The 21246-nt window shown below is 43.2% G+C and overlaps 1 protein-coding gene across 2 annotated transcripts in view; it reads left to right on the top strand.

Annotated features, from left to right (window-relative positions):
* The window catches only part of arhgdig (Rho GDP dissociation inhibitor (GDI) gamma), a 66364-nt gene that overhangs the window by 23988 nt on the left and 21130 nt on the right, over window positions 1-21246 (top strand). For both annotated transcript variants that reach the window (XM_017706954.2, XM_017706953.2), the window contains exon 2: window positions 11797-11973. In XM_017706954.2, the coding sequence (XP_017562443.1) occupies window positions 11802-11973 (172 nt within the window). In that variant the 5' untranslated portion in view covers window positions 11797-11801. The remainder of the gene's footprint in view (window positions 1-11796; window positions 11974-21246) is intronic.

The following is a 21246-nucleotide window of genomic DNA, read 5'->3' as shown; positions in this document are numbered from 1 at the left end:
TAAATGGTTTGGCTTAAACAGTTGTGAGACAAAGCATTTAATATTATTGGTGATGTTAGCTATCCGGTGAGAGTATGAAGGCTGGGTGAGTGGGCGTGGTTATCCGGCGAGAGGATGAAGGCTGGGTGAGTGGGCGTGGTTATCCGGCGAGAGTATGAAGGCTGGGTGAGTGGGCGTGGTTATTCAGTGAGAGGATGAAGCCTGGGTGAGTGGGCGTGGTCATTCAGTGAGAGGATGAAGGCTGGGTGAGTGGGCGTGGCTATTCAGTGAGAGGATGAAGCCTGGGTGAGTGGGCGTGGTCATTCAGTGAGAGGATGAAGGCTGGGTGAGTGGGCGTGGCTATTCAGTGAGAGGATGAAGGCTGGGTGAGTGGGCGTGGTCATTCAGTGAGAGGATGAAGGCTGGGTGAGTGGGCGTGGTCATTCAGTGAGAGGATGAAGGCTGGGTGAGTGGGCGTGGCTATTCAGTGAGAGGATGAAGCCTGGGTGAGTGGGCGTGGTCATTCAGTGAGAGGATGAAGGCTGGGTGAGTGGGCGTGGCTATTCAGTGAGAGGATGAAGGCTGGGTGAGTGGGCGTGGTCATTCAGTGAGAGGATGAAGCCTGGGTGAGTGGGCGTGGTCATTCAGTGAGAGGATGAAGGCTGGGTGAGTGGGCGTGGCTATTCAGTGAGAGGATGAAGGCTGGGTGAGTGGGCGTGGTCATTCAGTGAGAGGATGAAGCCTGGGTGAGTGGGCGTGGTCATTCAGTGAGAGGATGAAGGCTGGGTGAGTGGGCGTGGCTATTCAGTGAGAGGATGAAGGCTGGGTGAGTGGGCGTGGTCATTCAGTGAGAGGATGAAGCCTGGGTGAGTGGGCGTGGTCATTCAGTGAGAGGATGAAGGCTGGGTGAGTGGGCGTGGCTATTCAGTGAGAGGATGAAGGCTGGGTGAGTGGGTTATTCGGTGACAGTATGTGTGGGCGTGGTTATACAGAATGCAGTGGTTTCGTCCAGTACAGGGGCAACTGGCGTTTGTGGTACCGACCATGTGCCACAGATGCAGATTGCACAATATATGGTTGTGACATCACAGCATATGGTTGCAAAATGCATTATTGCAACATCAGCCTCTGCAACACTGATTCTGCAGAAGGCTGCAATATGCAAATGAACCCTCTAGCAAATTACAGGGTTTTATGTTGTGTAGTGAACATCCTGATCGGTCTCAGTTGTTTCTCATACGTGTCATGTAAACTATGAAATGACAGTAATTTTGGTCAGAAAGTCACTCTTTGATCATTCCATGTTAATTTGTTGAGAATATTACAAGGCAATATGTAGCAGTATAAGCACAATATAATATTTTGCCCATATTGTCTTGCCTTCTTTAAGTTTTGTGCTCCAAAGACTGCCAGACAGTTTAAAAAAGCCTTTCTGCGAATCCTCAGATGTATTAGCGTTGTTATTTTACTTGGCTGTAATTACTGTCACTTCTCCTCCTCATTAATAAAGATGACCCTTCGTTAATGGAACTGGGTGAGTGGGAGTGGGCCAGGCTCTGGCAGTGCCAGCCATGTCCCTCGCCGCCCTTTAGAAGCGATTATGCATGACAGAGGCTGACCCAGCCAATGACGATAAGGTCCAGTCGCTGCTGTTACCATGGCAAACTGTACTACAGAGTCTATAGAGTTTCACTCAGCGCTCAAGTTTTTTGCCATTGGCCTTTGATTTGTACGAACAGACGCCGTTGAAAGGCTGATACCAGGGCTGTGGTCAGGGTGGAGTAACTTACGCTTCATTATAGGCCCCCCAAAGCTACCCCAATTCAGCAGACACTACACTCTTAAAAATGATGGCTCTTCGAGGGTTCTTCAGTAAAGAACTTGGTTCTATGTAGAGCCATGAGCACTCAGAGAACCCTTTGCCTGATTCTTTATATGGTGAAATGGTTCTTCAGATTGATGGAGAATGTGCTATAGATGGTTCTGTGTAGAACCTTCTATGTAGCACCAAAAAGGGTTCTTCATCTTTTGTTATGATGTCAAGCCTGTGACAATAGGAGAACCCTTTCCAAAAAGAGTTATATAGTTATATAGAAGCATTCTCCATCACTCTGGAGAGCCCTTTAGTCATGCATAGGAGTCTTTGGGTGTTCTTTGTTAGGTGAGATGCTCCAGCAGCGCAACTAACCACAGGCATGTGAAGGCATCAACCAGAAGATCTGCAAGCTGTCATTTCAAATGATCATGACCAAACGTTTGGTCCTGTGCGGTATATCGTATTGGGACGCTCGCATCAAGAGGCAAATCGAGCTGTGGCTGTCGTTACCCAGTCGTCATTGACGTCCCACTGTACTGCACACTTGTAATACGTAGCCGTGTAGAAGTGCACGTCGTGTTAGAGCTCAGCGAGGAATGAAAAGGCTTGGGTTGTATGCATAGGCTCTAAATTGTCCAATTAGCCCAAATATTCACTCAAGAAGACATAAACCCATTCGTCCCAACAATTAACCTCCGCTGGGCATTTTGTCTGTGCGTTCTGCATGAGAGCTGCTTAATTGCTTCAGTTGTGTATTTTCCAGAATGATGTCTCGCCGTAATTGTGCGTGGATAATTAACAAAATACCCTAATTATGCACAGGGTATTGGCTCGATGAAAGCTAGCATGTGTCACGAGGCCTCGCCTGAATGAAGCTTTCCACCCATGCGCTGCATCCTTGGCGTGGAGTTGAAAGGCTGCAGGAGATCAATAGCCAGGCTTACAATGCTTCCCCAAGCTCTGATCTCCATCACGTTCTTCATGAGCCCATTCATTTACACCAGCACGCCGTGAGGTTCATTTCAGAAATCAGCGACTCATTTCAGCGATGTGTCTTATGCTGGTGTGGCCTGCAGGGTAGCTGCTGAACGCTGGAATGGAACGTATGGTGATCAGAGAGACGTGCTCCTCGGCTTGACATCTGAACTGAGAACGCAGGTCTAATTATTCGAACAGAACCGGAAGCGCAGCAAGCTTTCACAGAATTACGAGCAGTGAAATTTACACTCCCGTTTAGGAGTCCAGCAACAAGCTCTAGCTAGTTTTTCATTTCCCCAAAGAAATTCTCAGTGTGTAGAAAATAAACCAGGGATTTCACAGGAAATGTCGGTGACACTGTGCTAAATTAGAATTACTTACTAGACTAATTAATGACGTTTAACTTAAGAAAATAATGAAGGAACAATGAAGCGGTAAGTGAGCGATGATAAAGTGGAACTTTGTCTATTACGCTATGTAGCCTCTTAAACTCCTCGGGACCACCGCTGGGTCCAAACCACACTTGGTCATGTTCTCCAGAACGTTCATACTCCATAAGCTCCATTCAGAAGCTGGGCGTCGTGTGAGGCTGTAGCTCTTCTCTCCAGTCTAATAGATGGTGACGTCATTTTAAACCCTTATAATAAAAGAAGCTGAACTCAGTTTGTTTTTCTACTGAAAGTCGAGCCGTTTTTCCCCAAATCTGGGCTCTAAACTATAAACAGATGGCGTCTCTTCAGTGATCTGCTCTGGAAACATCACTTTTAGATAATAACTCAGCTCACCTCAGCTCACAATCACAGTAGTGAAATGTTTAACTGTTGCACTGATGGAGGGTAATGTGTTGAAAAATAACACAGATCAGCCTGGAATTCATGCTGGTTACAGCTGGTTCAAGCTGTTTTATACTGGTCTGGTGCTGCTCTAACTGGTGACCCTGCATGGCCATGTTGGTCATAAAACCCAATAGTCGATATTGTGTGTTTTCCTGATGGGTTGATATCACAGTGTAAAGGAGTCTAATGGTTTAACAGGTGTTTTGAGACTGATGCATTTGACGGTTTCCTAATGGGATCTGATAACGTCCTACAGGAAATTAGTGGTCTCTATTGGTAACCATTGAACCAATTCCCATTAGAAAGGGAAACCATCAGGTTTTTTTTAGCAGGGCTGCTGGTTTATGCTGGTTTTCTTGCAGGGCTGTTAGCACTGAGCCAGTACACGCCTTAATCTTACATACAAGCGACTGAGAGAATGTGGTGCGATGCCGTATCCCTGTATCACTGCCTGAACTGTTTTCCGAGTCATTGTGGTCCAATTCTTTTGGTCCATTTTTCATGAAATTCACACACAGTGTGAAGGACAACATGTACTTTCACATTAGGTCAAAAACTGAAAAGTTTTCTTCCGACAGCAGTGACATGTATATTTTTTTTACCACCGAAGCCCCTTTTGTGTCGAGGTCATGATTCTGGCATCGCTGGACTAGTAGTGGACAGATAAACCAGTATACCTGTTCAAATTCCTCCCCAGGAATAAGTTTTATTATAGTCGTTATAACCAAATTGCCACAAATATGCACAGATAGCGTGACGTACAAGCAGTGCAAACCACGTTATCCTGTTCTATTTGAATGGCTGAGACAGGGATGTTTCCATCACAGCTCATCTGCTGCTGTACAGTTTGTGTTGGTCATCCTCTGGTCCTTCATCAGTGGTCACAGGACGCTGCCCACAGGACGCTGCCCACAGGACGCTGCTGGCTGGATATTTTTGGTTCTCAGTCCAGCAGCAACACTGAGGCGTTTAAAATCTTGATCCACTCAGACCAGCGCAACACACCACCACCACGTCAGTGTTACTGCAGTGCTGAGAATGACCCCCCACCCAAACAGTATCTGCTCTGTGAGGGTCCATGGGGGTCCTGACCACTGAAGAACAGGGTAACAGAGTATCAGAGAAACAGATGGACTACAGTCTGTAACTGTAGAACTACAGAGTGCAGCTATACAGTAAGTGGAGCTGATAAAGTGGACAGTGAGCGTAGAAACAAGGAGGTGGTCAGAGTGTTATGCCTGACCGGTGCACACAGTCTGTGATATACATTTTTAGCCGCACCAGCCACTCCTAAGTTGCACCATCTCTGATTTTAGTTAAGATAATGTTAGACAAATTCACGCTCTTCTTTTTGCCTTGCGCAAAAAATGATTGCTCCTTTTGATCTGCAGCAAAACTCGTCTCTGCATTTGGGTCCCAGCAGTTCATAAATGCCACCCAGACCCAGAGGACGGAAGCAGAGGGTGAGGAAGGCGTCCGCGGAGTCTAATTCGCCGGAGGAGCGTGGCTCATGCGACAAAAAAAAGCAGCTGTATCGATTTGGCAGATCGTATTTTATAGCCCTGGCCTTCCATTACTGCGTTTGGCTTTGCATTACCGCGCTTGGATTTTTCTTCCCCCATCTGTCTTAATGTAGAGAGAGTTTATCATCTCCCTTCATAAGCAAGGGCAGGAGGAAGGGGACAGCAGGCCCGTCTGCACGGCTGATGAGCTGGGATGACCCGGCTCCAGCTGGACGCGCTGTAAATAACGCCGCTTCTGTGTACACACTGTGCGGCGCGAGCGGGATTACAGCCGGGGGGGCTGTAAATCTCTTGTTTCAGCTTGATTATTTTGGGATGATTCCTATTTATTTTGAATACAAAAAAGTGACTGGAGGAGCGAATTACACAGCGCTGCAATGCAGACAATAACAGCAGTACTTTTTTTTTTACATTTCACAATAGCCGGAGAAATTCTGGCCAGAAAAATGAGACCAAATATTTATTGATGCATCTGTACACGACTGGTACGAAAATAAAAACAATTTAAGAAGGAACGGGGAGGACAACCAAACAAATAAAACCGGATGACATCATAATGGGATGACGTCCAACCAGCTACTTGTCGCTATGCAGTCTATGCAGTTGTTATACATGTTATGCATCTGATGATACAGTCTCTAACTCTCGTGATTTGTGATAACACCACATTTTTTCCACAACTACACTATTATTTTGCTGAGCACATGTTGCTAAGAGATGACTTTACTAAGTCTCTACATTAGCACATACAAAAACAGAAACTGGACACATTAGATAACTCCTACAAGACAAGCATTTGACTTGATTTGGTCCGATTCGGAAGGACAGAGTGACCGCAGGACTATAATTCAGAACCTGTTGTTGATCCTAAGCAAACTTTTTGGCCAATTAACCACAAAACAAACTAGAATCGGCCTGAAATGTATAAAATATCGTTTGGAAAACGGTGAAAGGCTTTACAGCATGACTGGAAGAAAGCACATTCAGCTTCATCTGGAAAAAGCTGAGCTCAACCTGATATTCACAGTGCTATATGGCTCTGTCCTTACAGCAAAAGGGAACTACTTTTTTAGGCGGAAGGAATTGCCAACATTAACGCATATTTGACGTAATATTCTGTTGTATGAAATATAACTGTTGTATAGAAGCAGCAGGGCACTCGAGGTTATGTGTTATCACAAACAGTGCAGGCCTATTTAAGTAAATGGGGCAAAAAGTCCTTCAATTTCTGTCTACTTAAGTGGGCGTCCACTCGTCTCCTGGGGCACCAAAAGCAGCAAGTCCCAACATCTGGTTAAACAGACCCCATACAGAAAAGGCTCAAAGTAGTAACAAGGGCCAAAAATCAGAAAAATAAACACTATCAGTGAAATGTAGGTTTAAACGTTTACATTTAGTGAGATGGCCAGAAGTTTGTGCAGGTGTGAACGGTGGTGGTGGGGACTTGGGCTTCTGTTGCCAGCATAAAGGGGGAACGAGTGATTTTATCTGATTTAAATCTAGCTTTTAAAGCTTTATGCCATTGTTCAGTGCTCTAGATGTATTGACAGTTAACAAGATAAACCAGAACTATTAAATCATAGAGATCATTCGCCCGTGTCTCACTATACTAGTTCATCATATCGCTGCTGTTGGAACAAAACCTTGTATCTCAGTTTTTATCATGTTTTCAGTTTTTGACATAATTTGAACATGCCTATGGCGCTTTGCGTTGTTTGTCAATTTCATGATGATTGGACCAATAGAAATGGTCCAAAAAGGTTTGTAAAAAACTCTGGTTCCATTGACTTCCATTAAAAGTGTATGTAAGAATATGTTTTTTTTTCTTCTCCTGTAAAATCACCATTTTGGAGATACAAGGTTTTGTTCCGACAGCAGCAATATATTCATACTAATGTGTCATCGTGAGAGGATTCTAGCAGTGGTCAGTGGTTTTCATACATCTCTAGTACAGGCCTCAGTCATCACTTATCATTGGTTAATCTAAATACTTCTGTCCAATAACAAGAAGATTTCTTTGTTTTTTATTCACTGGTTTAATTGTCAAACCGTGTTCTTTCTCCAGTTCTTGTTATGGTGTTGTTTTGCTATCTGGTGTTGGCCGGAGGAGGATGGGTTCCTCTTTTGAGTCTTGGTTCCTCCCAGTGTTTCTTCCTCTTGCTCTTATAGGGAGTTTTTTGCCACTGTTGCCCTAAGCCTGCTCATTTTTTCAAAGCTGCTTTGTGACAATGCACCTAGTTATAAGTATATAGGTAAGAATTCCATTGAATTGAACTGTTCATTGAATTCTCAATGAACATTGAGAAGTGAACTGTAGTGTAGTTTGTCCCAATAACGTTAACATGTTGTCATACAGCCCACAAGGACTGGGCGGTGGGGTGATGTAATCAGATTATGGGTGATGATTGAGGGGTGAGGTGATGACGATGCTGGTCAAGCGGTAGAAGAGATAAGCCAACGAGTGGATGGTTGTGGGTTTAAATACCAGGGTGGACTGGGTATATGCTGTTGCCCCAAGGCACTGCTTTGCTAGTGATGCTGCACTACAAGTTCCCTTATACTATCACTATAAGTATAACATAACTGCTATTTCAGTACTCGTTTAAATAATATTGAGTGATGTTTGCATGAAGTGTTTTACTCTCTTTTACTTTTAAAACAAAGGGTTACTCCTGAGCATTGATAAGCTGTTAGACTGCTGTGAAGTCTTGATCACTTTCTCTGCTGTGGATTTCCCAGCGACACATGCCGCCTGAGGAAAAGTCTCAGCAATTCCTGTAAAGTTTAAAAGTCCTGATAGCTCAGATATTAAGTTATAAAGTTCCCATGTATCTATAGCTGAATCCCAGATTCCCTTCACATTAAGGATAGGAAACATTTTTATATGAACAGCACGTGGACGTGAACTGACATTTACAGCATGTGTAGACGTCTGGAGTTTCTCCAGCAGGAGGTGCTATTAGCCCGCAACTCTTCAAACCCACACCAGCAGGAGCAAATGGACCGATTTGCGGTAGCAAGCTTCAGAACAAAAGGTGGACGTGTTTTAGAAATGTTGAGTTGTTCAGAGCTACAGTAGTACAGCTCTTTTCAAAAGTTCTGGCACCTCTGGCCGAATGAGTTGTTCATTGATTTTCTGGGTTCTTTTTAATGCACAATTACTGGGTTTTGCTGAATTTAACACATTGGAGAAAAACGAAACATGAAATGTGGCCTGTGCAAAACTTCTAACACATTTTATATTTAATGTTTTGCTTTTTTCCCAATATGTTAAACTCAGGAAATAAGTAGAAATGTGATTTTCATTAAATTTTGCCATTAAATCAGTTAACGTTACAAAGCATAAGCTAAAGATTGCACAGAAAGCAGGTCTAACCTGCAGCGGATAGTGTGTGTACATTAATCGGGACGCTATTATCGATAATTCCTGATTTTTCTAAGAGTAAAATATTGTCCTAATTATTTTTAGATATCATCCAGGCCTATTGCTCATCCCTGCCTCATACCTATTCTCCTGGGGCCTCTCGCTCATCCCTGTCCGGCCACGGCCGAGCCGTGATGTCATCCGCTCGGCAGCTCAGCCAAACGGAGCTCTGGAATGTGTCTGCATGCGTGATAAGGAAAAGCCATTATGTGAAGGCTGCGGTGTTAATTGATGTAATAAATGACTGCTGCTGTTTTCACTCTGTTGGACAGGGAGCGGTTAGCCGTGGCTGTAGCATCCCTCCATTCCTCCGGAGAGCAATGCCTCGACACGCTGAACTGCAGCTTGTCCGCCTAATACGATTATTAGAACCGTCAGCTGTTACGTGCAACAGCTGGGGATCAGCTTCGATAAACGTGAGCTGCCGCTCTGCATGAATTAATGAAAACCACTGAGCCTTTATTAATAAAGCTCCAGAAGCTGGAGATGATGATTATTACTCCCAGACACCGAGGCTGGTCGCCTGCTCAAATATTAATACAGCCAGAGAGTGCGCTTTTGGTTAAGGGCCACCCTCCAAATGAACCGTCCACTATCATCAGTGTCAGGCATCGGTGTGAGAACGTGGGAATTAGAACAAATGGCTGTGGATATTAAAAGCGATGAAACCGTGAGTCCGCGCCGGGTCAGCGGAATTGAATTAGCTGATGTTGGGGGGGGGCGAGGTATAGAAAACGCACCCCAGCCAGTCTGCTTTAGTGGTCAGCGCAGTGAGAGAGCCACACGCCCTGTAAAGCCAGCTTAATGGCTCTCATAGTTTGCATTACACTTTACATCTCATGTGTTCTGGCAGCGATGGAGTCCTTGAGGTGTGGCGGAAGCCGTGTTAGAACTATAAGAACAGGCGGTTCTCTGAGCCTTCCTGTCAGAAATGAAAAGAAGTTCTTAGTGTTGTGAGAGAAATTCTATGGAGAACGAATGAGATTTGTACTGTAATGTGTGAAAAACAGACCAGCTCCTGGTGTGAAACACTATTTTATTTTGTTCTGTTTTATTTTATTATTTAGATTTAATGCAATTGAATCATTTTTATTATTATTATTATTATTATTATTATTATTTTTGCTTCTACAGTCCAGGCTGATAGATTTCCTATCCAACTTTAATTATATTTTATATCAGTATGTTTTCAGGCTGTTTATTCTAATGGCATTTTAGCTGTTTGCTTCTGTATTAACCTCAAAAGTTTGGGTATGCCTCTTTACCAAAGGTAAAATATGTATTAATGTATGTCACAAGCTTCAAATAAAAACGTTTAATCTAGAACAGCCAAAAAATGTTCATACCGTACCACTAGACCTAACATACCACTAGAATCCAAAAGGGGTGCTAGCAGGAATTTGACTGAGGCTGTTACAATCACTAAATTTTAGCTGGTAGTTAATTGTTATATACAGTACTGTGTGAAAGTCTTAGGCACCCAAGACACATATTCAAAATATATTTATCTGTGTAGTTTGTGTTTATTTGCTGAGAAAAGTGTTAATATTTGAATTAACAGAATTTATCGAATATTAAATAATGATGACTATATATATATATATATATATATATATATATATATAAAATAGTGATATTCCGGATGTGTGTTTGTTTACCCATCTCCAAGCCTCTCCTCGAGGAAGCCCAGTATTATATGTAGTTAAAAAGCAGCTCCTGGTTTGACCAATCAGTGCTCAGTAAATTGAGCTCATGATGTAATTGATGATATTAACGAGTCTCTGTGGCGGCTGTGAAGGTGTCCAGGAAAAATATGGACCCGAGAAATTCTTGTTACTTTTTATTGTTTTTCTGTTTATTTGCATTATGAATACGACTTTATTCTAATGTATATTGTGATAAACTCACTACTGAGGTCAGTTGTTTAAAAATGTGCTTAGATGCCTAAAACTTTCACACAGTGATGTAAATAATTGTAAATAACAACTTAATAGTCTTTTCTTGTTCATTGTGTTCATCTTATAAAATGCAAGCCTGAAGCAGAACAGTGGATTTGCCTCCCTACTTGCAAGCTTAGCTGTGTTCAGTGCACTCACCTAAAGTCTATGATTATACGTGGAGTTAAGCTAAGCTACATTTCACTCACCGGAGTGAAAATATGCGCAAAAAAACACTCATTCTGCTAGCGTACATGCTAAAAACATTAGAATTAGCTGCGTAGCTAGCTACCACATAAAGAAGCATTACTCACTGGTGAACGCTAAACATGTCAGACTGCCAAGTTAGCAGTCAGAACGTTTTCCTTTGGTTTCCATAAAGCCCCATATTTGCCTCAATGAATGCATTTAATGCCTTATTGTATTATTTATTTGCCTCAGCCCAACACACCCAGTTCACGTATTGTTTCTTGCAGCTTAATTTGTGTAACGCTGAGGATCGATGATGAGGCGGACGCATGTGCTGAGAGAAGTGAGATTTATTACGGTCAAAACGATCCAGGGTCAGAGAGCCAACACGGAGAGATCGGAAAACAGACATGACGAAAGAAACACAGACTAAACACACAACGGAAGTCAGAAGATCAAACACCAATCGATACAATACACTGCAAAGATCAGCAGACTAACAGGGGAAAACACAGGGCTTGAATACAAAGAATACAGAGGGTTAACAAGACACAGGTGGTTACAATCACGGGCAGGGTCTGGAAACAAGGGGGCAGGACCGGGAAGAAACAAAACAAGGAATCACATGGACAAGACCTAAACGAAAGCACATGGAGGACTGGGAGGGGCCAATCGCGACAGTTTGTGGAATCTGAGTGTAGAAAATGACTGCAGTCGGCTTAAATAACTGCGATCATCTCAAATATCTGCGACGAGGCGATTATGTAATAATTATGATATGCCTAGTTTTGACAGGTTTCACATGTAAGGCACCAAACTGAAGGGTGAACTCTAATAGTCACGTTTTGCCACTGATCACTTGCAACTTCCTGGGATGAAAAGGGTGAATGGCTCAGATTATCTGAGCGTGAAGATCTGATCTCACCTTGTGTTTAAGCAGGCTAATATTATGTGGAGTGCATCGTTCAAATATCAGGATATATATGTGGAACAAATGTGACTAAACTGCGCATCTCTTCTACATAAAGATACAGCATGTTTAGGAGATGGTGGTTGAGCCAGCGTGTTACTCCTGTCCGCTGTGTTGATGTATGCTTTCACCGTGTTTCCCCAGGCCTAATGGCAGATAAAGAGAGCACAGTCCCTGTGGGTGAGGAGGTGGATGAGACTGACCTGAACTACAAGGCCCCCGCCCAGAAAAGCCTGCAGGAGATCCAGGAGCTGGACAAGGACGACGAGAGCCTCAACAAGTACAAGCAGACTCTGCTGGGGTCCGGCCCTGTGGTGTCAGGTCAGTGTCCAGCACAGCTGCTCTGCAGACTTTCATCATCTACCCATCCATTCTGCCACCCATTCCATCCACCCATCCCTCCTTGCATCTATATGACATTTTTATCTAAAAATGCTGCATCTGTCCATCCATCTTCATTACACTGTCACACCTATATGAGCTTGTTGGACATCCCTTTCCAAAACTGGGCATTAATATGGCGTTGATCCCCTCATGCGGCTCTAAAAGCCTCCATCTCATTGGACGAGAAGGTCTAACATGCAGTTGATGTTCCAGTTCAGGGTTAGAAGCATATCATTAATAATATAATTTTCTAAAATGTGTTTGTGTGCTGTATCAAAAACATCACCCTTCACTGGAACTGAGGGGCTCAAACCCTGAAAAACAGGCATTACACCCCTCCAGCCGACGCTTGGCATTGCACATAGGCTTGAGTGCAGCTGCTCAGCCATGAAAACCCACTTCGGTAAAGTTCCTAACACTCCGTTCTTATGCTAATGTTGCTTCCAGAGGCAGTTTGGAAGTCTGTAGAAGGCCTCACTACAAAGCTTTCTTCACACATCCATCCATCTATATATCCATCATATCCTCAATATATAATTTTCAAAGCCTATAATGAAGACCTCACTACACTAAAAAGCCTTGATGAATGCTTCATCCACCTGTTCCATTCAACAGTCCTCCATCATTTCATCAAGCCATCCATCTGTTCAACCGTCCAACCACTTATCCGTCCATCCAATCACTTACCCGTTCATCTGTCTCTGCATCCAAGCTTTCATTCATTGTGCAGCTTCCATTCAAGCATATTCTATCTTCCTGCAGATGCTTCTTCCACATTTTCCATCTAACAATCTTGTCAGTCTGTCCATCCATCTATCCATCTATTTATCCATCTATCCAGCCATCTTTTGATCCATCCATGCACCCATTTGTCTGTGAATTATTCATCTGCTTTTATATCCATCCTCCGTGTGTCCCTTCCTTCATCCCATCTATCCACACATCCATCCAGTTGTCTATTCATCCAGGCATGCATCCATCCAGCCATCCATCCATCCATGTAACCACCCTTTCATCCATTCATCCATCCATTCATACATCATATCTTCTACTTATCCTTCCTGTCTTTTCCATCCATTCATCCGTCTATCCATCCATCCATTCATCCATCCACCTAAACACTGTTTCATCCATCATCCATCCATCCATCCATCCATCCATCCATCCATCCATCCATCCATCCACTTAACCACCCTTTCATCCTTCCATCCATCCATTCATATATCACATCTTCTACTTATCCTTCCTGTCTTTTCCATCCATCCATCCATCCATCCACCCATTCATTCATCCACCTAACCACCATTTCATCCATCATCCATCCATCCACTTAACCACCCTTTCATCCATCCATCCATCCATCCATCCATTCATCCCTCACATCTTCTACTTATCCTTCCTGTCTTTTCTCTCCATAAATCCATCCATCCATCTAACCACCGTTTCATCCATTATCCATCCATCCATCCATCCATCCATCCATCTAACCACCCTTTCATCCATCCATCCATCCATCCATCCATTCATACATTACATCTTCTACTTATCCTTCCTCTGTCTTTTCCCTCCATCCATCCATCCATCCATCCATCTAACCATTCTTTCAACCATCTACCCATCCATTCATACATCACATCTTCTACTTATCCAACTTTAAGCCATATAATTAAGCCCTCGCTGCACTGAAAAGCTTTGACTCTCGTTTTGACACTTTCATTCAGTCGCTCCTGCATTCTCTCTCGGAGAGCTCGCACGCCACCCACATTTGTAGACAGCGATCCACAAATGATGAGACGTGTGAAAAAACGTATCCGTCCATCTCCGTTCTGACGGCTGTGTATATTCTTCTTTAGAGTAACAGCGCTAGCTGTGGTCTCCGGAGACCCCCCGCACAGCTGTCTGGACCGACTCCAGTTTAATCTCTGGGGTAATACAGTTTCGCTTCACAGCCACAAAAACAATGTACTCTTAACACAAGGGACGAACAGGAAGACCCCCCATCAGCTCTGCAACTTAGATCAAAATGATATTGCAAAATTATGACATTGTTGATTTCGGCCGTAATGTAAATAAGAAAATAAAAGAAAGTTAATGTCCAACATTAAGTCCAATGTCCAACACAGTGGACTAATTTCACGGTTAGTTATTGTCTGTCTGACTGTGATAAATCGCTATGGTGGTAGAAAAGGGCACAGAGCAGAGATTTGTTTATTTTATGCCAGACGAACTACGGAGAACGAAGCCCTGTAATCCAAATGAAGCAGGCAGGCAGATGGAAATCAAATACTCAGCTACCGGAAAATGGAAAGCTTGTTTTTATTCATAGCTTGAGGCCGAGATATAAAATATTTCAGCCTTGTTTTCTTCACAGCGCAGGGCATTGAACTCACTTGATTTAGGTCCCCCCATTAATTTTTGCTGGTGCATCAATCGGCTTCTTTTGTCAAAAGCAACTTGTGCATCAAGGACGTTTTCCTTGCAAACTCCACCGATTCATAAATGATTCGTTCTCATATTCTTGGCCATGGCCAGGTTAATAATAGCTCTTGTTCAATGAAATGACCCAAGGCATAAGGCAGCGCTCCCCTGTGGTTGATAGCTTACCGTTTCATGTTTCAGTCTAATGGAAAAGAAGCTCTGCTTGCAGTCACAGCATCATAATGACCAATCAGGCCTGAATGATGATTGAATCAGCGGAGAGAGCGGTGCTTTTCTTCTTTGAGTGCTGCCTTATGAATCAGCCTTGCCCTCTAATCCTGCTTGATCACTTCAGTCGTGCCCCAAGGACCCTCTAGATCATGTTTATTATTGTGCCGTGCTGAACTATGTGCAGCATTGCTGTGCACACATTGCATTTTATTAAAGCCAACACTCACTGGCCACTTTATCAGAAATCCCGGCCTTGCACAGTTAGAGACTGGAGCCCATCCGTTTGCGTTAGCCGTCCTCTAGTCCAGTTTCTGACCTTCTTAGGATGGATGACCACTCTCAGCTGCTGTTCTGACAGGGGTCCACCTCCCAAATAATACTTAGAAAACAGCAGCCCTGTTTTCTGTGGTCGTAGACTCCTCAGCAGGGAGTGGATTAGAGCCTCACCCACTAAATATTCTACATTTTAAGCAGTTTTTTGTGTCACTCTTTCCTCTTATTCCAGCCTCATTTCCAGGAGACTCACTTTGAATCTGCAGACACGCCTCCAAAGCTCAGCCTTTGAAGCTGGTTGATGATTTTCTGAATCAAACCCATTCAGTGGTGCTGAGGTCTGGACTCTGGGGCGGTCAGTCTATCGTCCAGCTTCTTTGTTTGATGTGTCCGTCTCCTTTTCTCAGTGAGGTTCTTCTTGATCAGCTACACGTCCTTTCAGACCCACGGCGCTGAGTGGTCTTCTCACAGTGGAAGGATGGACAGAAACCCCTGTGGATGTTTTCAGATCTGAAGCAGCTTGATCTTCTCCTCTCTCTCAGAGATCAAAGCTTTCAGTGCTGTTTATCTGATGGGGGGGCAATTTTGGGGTGGACCAGGTCTTGCAGATGGTTGTTAGGAGCCACATTTTCTCTGTAGCTCTCTTTGACTTACTCCTTCCTTATGCAAGTGGACTATTTTATATCTTATCTCCTCAGAAAAATGAGTAAATTGCACGCAATGGCCATCTGAAGTGGAGATTAAGAAATAAATGAGGGGTGCAGAGAACTGCAGCTTGTGCCAGATTGGTGGAATTTCCGCTGCACAGCCCAAACAGAAAAGGACAAAATGCCCCATCATGTGTTTAATCTCTCTTACAAAACGTTTAACCTCAGTCACTTCTGAGGGGAGTTGTGACAACTGCAAACTCGCTGCAGGCTTTTCTGACGTCTGTTAATTTGTCATGATTTTCGCAGGAGTAATGGATGTTCTGGGCCTGAGTGATAAATCGTGCGGCCGTCACCGCGAGCTTTTGCATGAGAACAAGTCTGAGGCTGACTAAACCTCTCCTATGATTAAGTTTGGCTCTCCACTTGAAAAACAGCCCCTCTCATGTCAATAATGCAGTGTGAGCCGCCCAGTCATTAGTTATGTGCAGTTAAAGCCTCCAGTAAACATCGCAAGTCCCTTCAAAGGCACAGAAACGTCCAGTCAGCCGGAGAGCGGTGCTGCAGGTGCCTAATTAAAGTACCAACTAGCATGGACAGCTCCTCTATGGGTCATTCTATAGAAACGTCCACTGTTTTATCCGTAGGAGTCACTGGTGTTACTGACCGTCGTCGGTGTTCCACATAATAAAAGAGACACCAGAGACGTTTTTAATGAACAATGCATTTTACTAAACGGCTGCTGCAGAACATCAAACCACACGCTGTCCATCAGGGAACGTCCACTAAAATATGGAATTGAATCCATTTGCGTTTCTATTTTTTCACAGTGACCTCAGAATAAAGTCGGTCACACCAGTGACGTCAGCTAGAAGCTTCATATGAAGCTTCTCAATCTCTGAGAACTGAAAGACACAGTGGACTCCCCATGAGCTTTTCTTCATAGGTCCAAAGGAGGTCGAGTGACGTCATCAGCGTGACTTTTATTTCAAAATAAGAGATTTCTTGTTAGGTGGTAACACCAGTGACATAATTCCTGAAGACATTTCATTATATATTTTATAATATTTATTTGGCGTTTGTTTTCTTTATGTAATTTAATTTATATATTTCATAGTCAGGTATAGATTATTGCAGTTAAAATTGCATAAAAACATGTTTTTTTACTTCAAAATATGGCCTCAGTCTTCACACACGGCCGAGAGGATGAGCTCTTCTGTGGTGCTTGGAATTCTATATAATTGATTTTAATACCAGTATTCCTAAATTGAGGCTCAAGAAGGTGCAAGTGTTAAAATACCTCATCATTTTATTTCAACATATAAATAAGTTGTAACCCTAACGTGTTTTTGAAGTGTGATATATCTGTGAACACTAGGGACACAACACTGGACGTTTCCATAGAATGACTCCTATACATTCTGTGGGATGAAAGCAAATGGATCTGTGTAATGACATATAGCTTCAGTGTGCTGGACCGTGCTGTGGTCCAGCGGCTATCGCACAGCTGATATCGCCCTGGAGGAATGTGCTGAGTTCGCCGTATCTCCAGCTGCGCCCTGTCCACCTAACCCCTCATGTTATATTAGCTACTCTTATCTAAAGTTATAGGAGGCATAAGAGAGCAGTTTTCAGTTTGGCCCAAATGACCACTAGCCTGAACCCAGGCTCATGTAAAAGCATTGTTACTTCAGTTCCCTGTTGATCTTCTTAGTAAATCCAGCATCTATTAGTATAGGAACAGCAGTTTGTTCATCTCTGTCCTCTTTTTTGAATCATTTTGGTCTAAAATAACCTGCTACAGCTCCAGAGTGAGAAGACTGAGCAACAGAAAAGCAGAACAGAAGCTGAACCAACACAACAGAATGAAGTTAAACCCAAAAATAGAAATTAGGAGCTAAATATAAGAACTAAAGTTGAACTGAGGAAAAATGGACTATGCTTTTTCTGTTGGCTGTCCAGTCTGGTCCAGTACCCAGGCTTCCAAGATCAGGACCTAATAGCACAACAGTCTAGCGAACTCTTTACTCTCATGAAGGTGAACAAGTCACTAAGAACTATCACATCTCCAGTAAGAGCAGCATGTGAGCTAGAATGGTAGGTTGATTGGTTGATCACTATTTTTAAAAGTATAACTTTGTAAAGTTCGCTAAGTAGGAATCAGTCAAAATTCGACTTATATAAATATATGTATCTCATACACCAACCAGGCGTAACATCATGACCACCTCCTCGTTTCTACGCTCACTGTCCACTTTATCAGCTCCACTTACTGTATAGCTGCACTCTGTAGTTCTACAGTTACAGACTGTAGTCCATCTGTTTCTCTGATACTCTGTTACCCTGTTCTTCAGTGGTCAGGACCCCCATGGACCCTCACAGAGCAGGTACTATTTGGATGGTGGATCATTCTCAGCACTGCAGTAACACTGACGTCATGATGGTGTGTTAGTGTGTGTTGTGCTGGTCTGAGTGGATCAGACACAGCAGCACTGCTGTAAAATATCTAAAAATATCCAGCCAACAGCGTCCTGTGGGCAGCGTCCTGTGACCACTGATGAAGGACTAGAGGATGACCAACACAAACTGTGCAGCAGCAGATGAGCTGTCGTCTCTGACTTTACACCTACAAGGTGGACTGAGAAGGTAGGAGTGGCTAATAGAGTGGACAGTGAGTGGACGCAGTGTTTAAAAACTCCAGCAGCACTGCTGTGTCTGATCCACTCAAACCAGCACAACACACACTAACACACCACCACCCCACCACATCAGTGTTACTGCAGTGCTGATTTTTTGCAGGTAATGGTGTCGTTGTGTAAAGCTTTTATAGTTAAAAGTCAGTTTGATGGAAATAAGTATTTTATTGCTTGATATTTGCACAGGAAGTTGGTGGAGAGTCCAGTTGTGGCGCACTTTACACCACCCCAGCTGACACTTGGCATTGCGCATAGTTATCTTATGTGCAATTTCACTTACAGTTGACAGGGGCAGATCTAGCAGGGCAGAAATTTCATGAACTTGTGGCAGAGTTGGCATCCCATGGCAGCGCCACTTTAAAGTCTCTGAGCTCTTTCTACTGCCAGTGTTTGTGTATGGAGGTTGCATGGCTATGTGCTTGATTTCATACACCTGTTAGCAATAGGCGATATGGCTGAAATAATAAATTGTCCACATAATTATGGCCATGCAGTGTAGATGAGATTATATTAAGATGTGTCACTACTGCATTAAGAAATGACAATACTAAAAGAGAAGAGTAGATTAAACGGAACGCTAATCCTGGCTCAGGATTAAAGGGCTGATTAGTTGGATCAGGAAAACTCCAAACCGGGGAACCACTGATATAAATTTGTCAGATTATGTTTTAATAAATATATTATATTATATTTGGTGTAAATACGTCTGTATCTTGTGACTGAACACATGAATTGGTAAAGTAGTTATTGTTATCGTTATCAGAAACTGGTCTGCAAACAGGAGTAGATGGTGTTGATCTGATGTGCCCGCGATGATAAATATGTCTCTCAGTGCGAGTGGCCGTTGCACTGCAGGTGTAAATGAAGTCTCATTTTTCCTTCTCCATTTCTCACACCATTCAGCCCAATCTGAGCCTTATCTCAGCTGCCAGGACACCGTGATGAATGTGTGGAGGAGGCAGCGCGTTCCCATCGCCCCATCCGAGAGAACAGGCAGTGTGTTCTGTGTGTATCGGAGGTGTTTAGCAGCAGACTCGCTCCCTCGGCGCCTCTGTTATTCCACCAGTCTTCCTGCTATAAATGGGAGATGCTGCTCGAGTGCATGCTGCGAATATTAAAACGCTCTAAATCGCCCGGTTTGCAGGGCTCGTTTGCTGAGCATTAATTTGGGGTAGGCAACATGAAGTCCAATTTATATCACAATTTACATCAGGACAGTAATGATGCATCACAATATACATGATCAGGACAGTAATGATGGTACTGATTATAATATCAATGACAGCTACAGTGCACAAGTCAGAGACCACCTTAAATGTGTTTGACATCCTTTAAGTACAGGTTATTCATTCTTCAGAAGATTAGATTTAATCCCTTTTCCATCTGAATCTTCATTCCCAAATCTCAAGGCAAATTTTTCAGTAACTGCATGAAATACATGTAAATTATTTATTTATTTATTTATTTATTCATTTATTAAAAGATTAACAGAACATGTGTTTGATGATCTCCACACATCACTATACACTTACAATTCACTGCTGAAAGCCAAAAATCTCCGCCGCTCTTTGTGTTGTTTTCTAAAAGTAATGTTTCCAGAGCAGATCACTGAAGAGACGCCGTCTGTTTATAGTTTAGAGCCCAGATTTGGGGAAAAACGGGTCGACTTTCAGTAGAAAAACAATTATAAGGGTTTAAAATGACATCACCATCTATTAGACTGGAGAGAAGAGCTACAGCCTCGAGCTTCTGAATGGAGCTTATGAAATATGAAAATTATGAAGTAAAGAATATGATGAAGTGCGTTTTGGAACCACTGGTGGTCCCAAGGAGTTAAAGACAATCCACTTGCGGTAGTAAATAGTACCTCCCCACTCCAGCCGACACTTGGCATTGCACATAGTGATCTTAGTCTTGTATGCAGCTGCTCTGCCATGGAAACGCACAGTTCTTCTGCTGATGTTGCTACCAGAGGCCGTTTGGAACTCTATAGTGATACAACAGGGTTTACGCCAACAGAGGATAGGCCAACAAGGGATAGGTCATTTTTTATGTGCCACATGCTTCAGAACTCGACAGCCCTGCTATGTGCGTTGCGTGGTCTACCGCTTTGTGGCTGAGCTGTTGTTGCTTTTAGACTCTTCAATTTCAAAATATTAGCACTTACGGCTGACCAGGGCAGACCTAGCAGGGCAGAATTTTCACAAACTGACTTGTGGCAAAGATTGTTTAATTTGCTTGCATAAGCGAGGAGAAGATCAAAGGAAATTTCCAAAACTGGAGCTCAAAAAGCCAGGGCTCCTAACAACCACCTGGAAGAACTGGTGGACACCCAAACTGCCCCCATCAGATAAACAGCACTGAAAGCTTTGATCTCTGAGAGAGAGGAGAAGATCAAGCTGCTTCAGATCTGAAAACATCCACAGGTGTTTCTGTCCATCCTTCCACTGTGAGAAGACCACTCAGCGCTGTGGGTCTGATAGGACGTGTAGCTGATCAAGAAGAACCTCACTGAGAAAAGGAGACGGACACATCAAACAAAGAAGCTGAACAACGGACTGACCACCCCAGAGTCCAGACCTCAACACCACTGAATGGGTTACTTGAATTGTATTTGACTGGAAAGAAGTGCAACCAACTAATAAGACTGAACTTTGGTGGTGTGGAAAAATATCCCTGTATATTTCTTTGAATAGTCTCCTGAGAAGAATGGAGGCTGTAGTAAAAGGGTGGACATATTAAGTACTGGACAATGATTAACTTATTCTTAATACCAGTTTTTAATTTAATAAAAAGTCTCTGGTATTCGCACAGCACTGTCTGTACTGGCCTGTTCCTCATTGCAAGCAATAATCTTAATAAACCACAACTCTGTAAATAGTGGTGTTAATGTTTATATAGTGTAAGTAACACCATTATAATTCAGTGCTGTGTGTCATTTACTA

This window comes from Pygocentrus nattereri, chromosome 14, assembly GCF_015220715.1.
Source record: "Pygocentrus nattereri isolate fPygNat1 chromosome 14, fPygNat1.pri, whole genome shotgun sequence".
Classification (NCBI taxonomy): Eukaryota; Metazoa; Chordata; class Actinopteri; order Characiformes; family Serrasalmidae; genus Pygocentrus; species Pygocentrus nattereri.
Note: the sequence above shows the minus strand (reverse complement) of the source record. Positions and strands in the feature narration are given on the sequence as shown.